This window comes from Budorcas taxicolor, chromosome X (genome assembly GCF_023091745.1).
Source record: "Budorcas taxicolor isolate Tak-1 chromosome X, Takin1.1, whole genome shotgun sequence".
Taxonomy (NCBI): domain Eukaryota; kingdom Metazoa; phylum Chordata; class Mammalia; order Artiodactyla; family Bovidae; genus Budorcas; species Budorcas taxicolor.
The window spans coordinates 69,282,581-69,291,718 of NC_068935.1; the positions used below are offsets into that span (position 1 = coordinate 69,282,581).

At 40.9% G+C, this 9,138-nt stretch overlaps 1 protein-coding gene across 1 annotated transcript; it reads right to left on the reverse strand.

The window, feature by feature from the left end:
* Window positions 1-4,827: 4,827 nt before the first annotated feature.
* On the reverse strand, window positions 4,828-5,703 carry LOC128070260 (ribosome biogenesis protein NSA2 homolog). The gene is given in 2 exon segments (XM_052663570.1): window positions 4,828-5,585; window positions 5,587-5,703. Coding segments are annotated over 2 exon segments (783 nt in total). The 3' UTR covers window positions 4,828-4,919.
* Window positions 5,704-9,138: the final 3,435 nt, after the last annotated feature.

Below are 9,138 nucleotides of genomic sequence, written 5' to 3' on the forward strand. Positions count from 1 at the left end.
ACTATATCCTGCCATTCCCTTCTGGCCTCAAGAGTTCTGTGAAAGATCAGTTGTTATTCTTATGGGGATCTTCTTGTGTGTTATTTGTTGCTTTAACCCTAGTTCCTTTAATATTTTATTTTGATGTTTAATTTTTGTTAGTTTGATTAACATGTGTCTGGGGTGTTTTGCCTAGGGTTTATCCTGTTTTAGACTGTCTGGATTTCTTGGACTTGGGTGGCTATTTCGTTCCACATGTTAGGGAAGTTTTCAACTTTATCTCCTCAAGTATTTTCTCATGTCCTTTCTTTTTGTCTTCTTCTTCTGGGACACCTATGATTCAAATGTTGGGGTGTTTAACATTGCCCCAGAGGTCTCAGAGGTTGTCTTCATTTCTTTTTGTTCTTTTTGCCTCTCTGCTTCATTTATTTCCAGTATTATACCACTTTACTCATCCTCTCTTCTGCCTCAGTTATTCTACTGTTTGTTCCCTCCAGTGTTTTTGATCTGAGTTATTGCATTGTTCATTATTGATCAACTCTTCTTTATTTATTTTGGTGCTTCTCAGATATTTCTTGCATCTTCTCAATACTTGTCTCTACTTATCTGTAAATCATTTTATTTTCTAGGTCTTGGATCATCTTTACTATGATTATGCTGAATTATTTTTCAGGTAGACCACTTATCTACTCCTTTTATTATTATTATTATTTTTTGGATTGGTGGTTTTTTGTCATGTTCTTTCACCTGTTGAATATTTCTCTACCTTTTCATTTTGTTTAGCTTTCTGTTTTGGGGGTGCCCTTTTGGCAGCCTGGAAGGTCGTGGTTTCTCTGAATTGTGGATTCTGCTTCTTGTGGGTGAGGTTGGACCAGTGGCTTGTCAGGATTTCCTGGTAGGGGAATTTGTGTCTGTGTTCTGAAGGGTGGAGTTGAATTTATTTTCTCTGGAGTGCAATGAAGTGTCTAGTAGTGAATTTTAGGATGTCTATGGGTTTGGTATGGCCTTGGGCAGGTCGTCTTTTAATGTTCAGGCTTATGTTCCTGTTTTGCTGGAGAATTAGCATGGGGTATCTTACAGTGGAGCCTGATGGCTCTTGGGTGGAGCTTGGTTTCAGTGTAGGTACAGAGATTTCTCAGAGTTCTCTGATGCTCTAAAGTTCTGGAGTTGAGCCTCCTGACTCTGGGTTTAGGTCCTTCTATTACAGTATCATCAAGATGTCTTCATCCAAACAACTCAAAAGATAAAACCCCTTAGGTTAATGGTGAAACAATTCTCTACAGCCAGGAACACCCAGAGAGATTCACAGAGTTATATAGAGAAGAGAGAATAAGAACAGAGGAAGAGGTGACCCAGAGGAGGAAAGGGAAGGTCAAAAGAGTAGAAAGCAATCAAGTCAGTAATCAAATCCCTAAGTGAAAATGAGTACTGAACATTAAATTCTTAGAGGTACAAAACTGAACACATTAAAAAAAAAAAAAAGCAAAGATTAAAAAAAAAAAAAAAACCACCTAGAATAGAGCTTAGACTCTCAAAGTTACAATATAAAAATACAAGAAAAAAAATCACTTGTTTAACAATAGATTTTTGTTTAAAAATAGTTTTTTAAAGAAAGGTAATAGGTTATAAACATGAAAGCTAAATAAGTAATAAAGAACTAAAGTTTTTTAAAAATTAAAAAGTTATAATAGTAAAAATATATCTAGAAATTTCTCTAGAGCTCTTGTGGGCAGTATGGAGTCAGTCCAGAGTCAGACAGTCCCTTGTTCCAGCTTATACTTGTTCTCAAGGTTTATAGTTGCCTCTCAAATGCAAAATCTGAGTATTAACTGCAGGATTTTAATCGGTTGCACCTGTTACTATTGGGGCAGTTCCCCCCCCCTTCTTTATTTTGGTCTCTTTGTTTGTAAGTATCTTCAGGTCTAATTTCTGCCCTGACACAAGGGTTTGGAGGTGGCCACTTATTTAGGCTTGCTTTTTCAATCGTGCTGTGGAGAGGAAGGGACACTGCAAACAAATACCGCTGGCATGTGTGGGGAATACCTGTAGTGGATGGACCACACTGGTTTAGCCATAGCCCAAGGTAGCATGTACTTCCTGGATTCACACTGCTCAGGCTCCAGGGTGCTCTGCAAGGACACTGTCCCAAGTGAACCTTGCATTTTGTGCACTTCCCAGAGCTAAGCCACTCAGCTTCACTGGTGCTCTGTAAGGGCATAGACCCTGACTGGCTGAGAGTTTTGTGCCCTTCCCACGTCCAAGTCACTCAGGTGACTGGGTGCTTGGTGAGCACACTGTCCCAGGCAAGCCTTGTGTTTTATACACCTCACCAGTCCTGGTTGCTTGGTTTCCTGGGTGCACTGTGAGGGCTCAGTCCCTGGTGTGTCATGTGTCTTATCTAGGGGGCTGATCTCAGTCTGTGATACTACTGGCAGATGTGAACCATCCAGAATCTCAGGAAGATGTGATTAGCAACTGGCACCTTGCTCATAGTTTGATAGAAGATGTGGTTTCAGGGTCCAGGATTGCAGAAGCCTCTTGCCCTCTGGCTCTGGCTGTTGCACACCTGCCTCTCTGCCTCCAGATAGGAAGGCCCTAAGTGGCAGTTGGTTTGCTCTCCTTTGTTACTCTCTAGGGCACAATCCTTTGTTCTGAGACTGTGCCAGGGGTCACCATGTGGAGTTAGAGTCTTTCATTGAAAAAATCTTTTTTTTTTTTTTTGGTCTTTCTAGTGATCCCATGGTTTGGGTTGCTATGTCATGTTAGCTCCCTCAGATTGTCCTCAAGTCATTCAAACCCAGTCCTTACCCTAGGGCCCAACAATGTAGCCTGAACCTCCGTGCCCAGCCTCCACTCGCTGCTGGTGAACTTGAGCATCTGTGCTGCTTCTCAGCTGGTAATTGCTGTTAGGTGTGTATTCTGTGTTTGTTTGTTTTCCTAGTTAAGTTGCCCTCTGAGATACCAAGTGAGTGAAAGTCACTAAGTTGAGTTTGACTCTTTTTGACCCCATGAATTATAGAGTCCATGAAATTCTCCAGGCCAGAATACTGGAGTGGGTAGCCTTTCCCTTCTCCAGGGGATCTTCCCAACCCAGGGATTGAACCCAGGTCTCCCAAGTTGCAGGCAGATTTTTTACCAGCTGATTCACAAAGGGAAGCCTAAGAATACTGGAGTGGGTAGTCTATCCCTTCTCCAGGGGATTTTCCCAACCCAGGAATTGAACTGGGGTCTCCTGCACTGTAGGAGGATTCTTTACCAAGTGAGCTATCAGGGAAGCTCAAAACTCCCCACAGACACATCTGTGAGAAGGTATGGAAACAACTCCTTCTTCATGACTCCTTCCCCAGGATGGTCTCTTTCTCTAAACCCTTTGTCTCTGTTTTAACATTTTATATTTGTCCTACCTCCTTTGGAAGAGATTGGCCTACCTTTATGGGTGCCTGGTGTCCTCCACCAATGTTCAGAAGTTGTTTTGTGGAAGTTGCTCAACATTCAAATGATGTTTTGCTGAGATGGTGGAGGAGGAAGTGGTCTCCCTGTCTTATTTCTCAGCCATCTTGGGATCACCCCTGAGTCTTCTTTTCTTAATGCACTTAAATGTTTGTGAATTCTGTTTATATTTTCAGAAAACTAACTCCTAGGTTTGATGAACTTCTTTCTAATTTTTATTTTATTTATTTATGTTCATACTTTGAAATTCTTTTCTCCTTTGCTAGTTTTGGGCTTATATAGTTCTGCTTTATATAGTTCCTTGGTTTCTTGAGGAATAATGTTAAGTTGTTTTATTGAGAGTTTTCTCTTTCTCTCTCTTTTATTTAAGTTTTTATTTCTGTAAACTTTCTCTCTTAGAACTGGTTTTGCTGTGTCCCATAAAATTTGAGGTTTTAGTTCACAGTCGTTCAGACTCAAGTTGGTATTTATACCACTGACTTTCTTGCTTCTTAGATCTCTAGGTTTGCACTAAACTACCCCACTGGCTTTCCTGGGTCCACAGTTTGCACACAGCATATCATGAGACTTCTCAGTCTCCACAATCATATAAGTGAACTCCTCATAATAAATACCTTGTGTATATTTTTACATATCGTATTGATTCTGTTTCTCTGGGCAACTCTGAGTAATATACTTTTTAAAGCATGAGATAAAGGAAAAAAAAATGACAATAACAAGAGAGACAACCACACTGGATCTTAAATAGAAGCAGTTTAGCTCAGTTTAGTTGCTCAGTCGTGTCTGACTCTTTGTGACCCCGTGAATCGCAGCACACTAGGCCTCCCTGTCCATCACCAATTCCCGGAGTTTACTCAAACTCATGTCCATCGAGTCAGTGATGCCATCCAGCCATCTCATCCTCTGTTGTCCCCTTCTCTTCCTGCCCCCAATCCCTCCCAGCATCAGAGTCTTTTCCAATGAGTCAACTCTTTGCATGAGGTGGCCAAAGTACTGAGTTTCAGCTTTAGCATCAGTCCTTCCAATGGACACCCAGGATTGATCTCCTTTAGAATGGACTGGTTGGATCTCCTTGCAGTCCAAGGGACTCTCAAGAGTCTTCTCCAACACCACAGTTCAAAACAATCAATTCTTCAGCACTCAGCTTTCTTCACAGTCAAACTTTCACATCCATACATGACCACTGGAAAAACCATGGACCTTTGTTGGCAAAGTAATGTCTCTGCTTTCTATTTTTATTTTTTTTATTTTTTAATCATTTTATTTTTATGAACATTTAAATGCAAAACAGATGAAAAAGACCAGTTTGTAAAACTAGACCATTTTAATGTTGGCTTTTTTCATTTTTAAAACTGTAAAATAAATAGTTTTCTTTGACTGAAGACAACATGTAAGGTTGATTGATAGTATTCAGAAATATCAGAGTAATGGTTTCCCAACTGGTGTGTAGTCTTCAGTAATTATAAGGAGTTATTTGTATGTAACTGCTGTCAAACCAGTAAGACTGCATTTATGCATCCATCATTTTCAGGATTATTGGTAACCTGGGCATATTTTCCCCAGATGACTTTGCCTCCTTGTGTTACAAGGCCCAACTCGCTTACGTTCACCTCAATGACGGTTTCTTTGGCAATAACACCCAAAGTTGTATATAGTGGGGATGAGGGATTCTTCTTTACACCAAGTATTGGCAAGCAAAAGCTGGCTTTCAGTTCAGGATGTGTTACATGAGCCTTCTTGAAACGTAATCCCATTGGCCTAATGAATCTTTCATATTTAGGCGGTTTTCTAGTAAAGCCATCTCCAACAAAGCAGACTTTAGTAACCATCCTCTTCCAGGCCTTCTTCTTTCTTTTTCCAGTTCGAATAACTTTTAATACTTCTGTTTCTCCCTGGGCACGAACTTTAGGCAGAGGGACCTCCCATTTTCCCGCTTTCTCTTTTCGTTTCTGTTTAATCATATTGGAAAGTACTTTAGCTCGAGACAGTCCTTCTCGGTCCAGTAAATATGAAGGTACTGCTCCTTGTGAAGTCTTTTCATCATTCTTCTGTTTGGTGTTTCTCTTTTCATGCATCTTAATAGTCTTTTTCATTTGTATTTTCTCAGCATGGCGCTGTTTATGGTAGAGCTTAGCTTTTAGACCAATCATCTTTTTTTGCCTTCTTTGAATGTTCATGAGCCTCTCGACCTTCCTTCTTTCTCTTTTTCTCATGGTAATCCAAACGATATCCATAGCGCTTACGGTGTAACTCAATATATTCATTTTGTGGCATGGTGACGGCTGCCGAGCCGCAGTCTCGCGGCGCGAAGAAGCTCTCAATTTTCGGCTCTCAGAGACCCACGAGCCGACTCCGCACCAACTGCGACAGGCTGTCTCTGCTTTTGAATATGCTATCTAGGTTGGTCATAACTTTCCTTCCAATGAGTAAGCATCTTTTAACTTCATGGCTGCAGTCACCATCTGCAGTGATTTTGGAACCAAAAAAAACGTAGTCTGACACTGTTTCCACTGTTTCCCCATCTATTTCCCATGAAGTGATGGGACCAGATGCCATGATCTTAGTTTTCTGAATATTGAGCTTTAAGCCAACTCTTTCACTCTCCTCTTTCACTTTCATCAAGAGGATTTTAATAGTATACATGTGCTTTTATTTGTGTAAACTTTTTTTTTTTCTTTCAACATTGATAGAACAAACTATTATTATAAAACTATGATGGCTTTAAAATGTATAAAGATATACTTGTTATATCAATAAAAGTACAATAAAAGTAGCAGGGAGGGAACTGAGCTATAGAGAAGAAATTACCAAAAAAAATATTTTATAAACTATTACAATTAAGTTTGTTTTTATTACTATTCAGTCACTAAGTACTGTCCGACTCTTCACAACCCCATGGACTGCAGCACACCAGATTTCCCTTTCCTTCACCATCTCCCTGAGTATGCTTAAACTCATGTCCACTGAGTTGGTGATGCCATCCAACTATCTCATCCTCTGTCATCCCCTTCTCCTCCTGCCTTCAATCTTTCTAAGCATCAGGGTCTTTTCCAATCAGTTGGCTCTTCTCATCAGGTGGCCAAAGTACTGGAGGTTCTGTTTTATCATAAGCATGCAGTCCTTCCAGTGAATATTCAGAGTTGATTTCCTTTAGGATTGACTGGTTTAATCTTCTTGCAGTCCAAGGGAGTAAGAGCTGGAGATCATCTTCCTCCCCACAAAAACATCAAAAATTTACCTGCATGTGGAACAACTCATGTAGAACACCTGGTGGATGGTAGCAGAGGAATTCAGACTTCCAAAAAGGCAAGCTAAACTCCACATAAGGTGGTATGGAAAAGGCAATAAGAAAATAAAGAAACAAAGGAAATGAATGGATGCATCCTACATCTCAAAGAGGTAGCTGTGAAAGAGAAAAACAACTTGGAAACCTGTTAATTAGATGGAGATGGGGGGATGCTTTGGGAACTCAGAAGGGAGCACAGAAATAAGTGAGTGGAAGACAAAGTGGAGAGAATTTGGTACAGAGATTAGTGCTACCCAGCACATCCCAGCCAAGAATCTGTTTGCATACCTGCTGTGGTAAGTGAGGACTGGTGCTGAGGCTTGGGCTTTAGGGTTCAGACCACAGGGAGAGGATTGAGGTTGACTGCCATGAAGTTACTCTAAGGCAGCTAGTACAACACAGCTGAGGGAATGTAGGGGAAAGCCTAGGCGTGCTATAGAGGCAAGAGATCATTTTCATGGGGACCCTGTAACGCCACAGACCTTTCAACTCCATGTGCTCACAGACCACAAGACACTGCCTTTGCGAGTGCAATATGTGGGTCAACCTGGCTGCAGTCTGTGACCCCAGAGAAGTGCATGATGGTCATTGCAGCCATTGCCAGCCTGTGAACAGGTGCAGGTCACTGCTCATAACTTTCTGGGAGCCTATGCAGTTTGGTTCTACTTCGTTATCCACAACCTGGGGTCAATTCCTCTGATAGAGCACATGACCCTTCCCATAATGTAGCAACATTTGGAAGGTCTCCACTGTCACAGATATTCCCTGCACATTCCAACTGTGGCTATAATACCCCTCCCTCTCCACAGCCCAACTGATCAAGTGAGCCCTAGTAGGCCTTGGCCTTTGCCCCATTTCTTTTTCTTTGCCCCATTTTTTCTGGGCAGAGAACTGATGCTAGAGCATAGTCTATAAGCAGAGGTGGTTCCAGAATCATAGACGAGCACCAGGGTTTGTGTGACCAAAAAAGAGAAGGTAATGTACTCCTGCAAGAGCAGGTGTGATTGATTAAAACTCTACAATTAGCTTAGGACTGTGGACTTTGGGGGAAATTGTGGACTTTGGAAGAAGAAACGAGCTCAAGTAAGGCCAGATATCAGTAGAGCTGACCCAGCAGTTCCCATAGCAGGCCCAGAGACCTTCATAGAAATATTGGAGGGCTTTCTGAGTCGGCAGAGTGACTGGAGCACACTGTGTAGAAAAGACAACCAATGTCACAGTATTGTTATTGTTCAGTCACTCAGTCCTGTCCAACTTTTTGCAACTCCATGGACTGCAGCACACTAGGATTCCCTGTCCTTCACCATTTCCCAGAGCTTACTCAAACTCATGTCCATTGAGTGAGTGATGCCATACAACCATTTCATGTTCTATCGTTCCCTTCTCCTCCTGTCTTCATCTTACCCAGAATCAGGGTCTTTTCCAATGAATTAGCACTTTGCATCAGGTAGCCAAAGTATTCGAGCTTCAGCATCAGTCTTTCCAATGAATATTCAGGATTGACTTCCTTTAGCATTGACTGGTTTGATCACTTTGCTGTCCAAGGGACTTTCAAGAGTCTTCTCCAACACCACAGTTTAAAACCATCAGTTCTTCTATGCTCAGCCTCCTTTATAGTCCAACCATCACATCTGTACATGACTACTGGAAAAACCATAGGTTTGACTATATGGACCTTTGTTGGCAAAACAATGTCTCTGCTTTTTAATATGCTGTCTAAGTTTGTCATAGTTTTTCTTCCAAGAGGCAAGCATCTTTTAATTTTATATTATATTATTATATTATATATTATATAATAGTATGCATTTTAATTATTAGTTTATATATTATATCATTATAATATATTATAAACTGTGGAAAATTCTGAAAGTAATGTGCATACCAGACCACCTGACCTGCCTCTTGAGAAACATGTATACAGGTCAGGAAGCAACAATTAGAACTGGACATGGAACAACAGGCTGGCTCCAAATAGGAAAAGGAGTAAGTCAAGGCTGTATTTTGTCACCCTGCTTATTTAACTTCTATGCAGAGTATATCATGAGAAATGCTGGGCTGGAGGAAGCACAAGCTGGAATCAAGATTGCCAGGAGAAATATCAATAACTTCAGATAAGCAGATGACACCACCCTTATAGCAGAAAGTGAAGAAGAAATAAAGAGCCTCTTGATGAAAGTGAAAGAGAAGAGTGAAAAAGTTGGCTTAAAGCTCAACATTTGGAAAACGAAGATCACGGCATCTGGTCTCATCGCTTCATGGCAGATAGATAGGAAAACAGTGGAAACAGTGGCTGACTTTATTTCTCTGGGCTCCAAAATCACTGTAGATGATGATTGCAGCAATTAAATCAAAAGACACTTACTCCTTGGAAGGAAAGTTATGACCAATCTAGACAGCATATTAAAAAGCAGAGACATTACTTT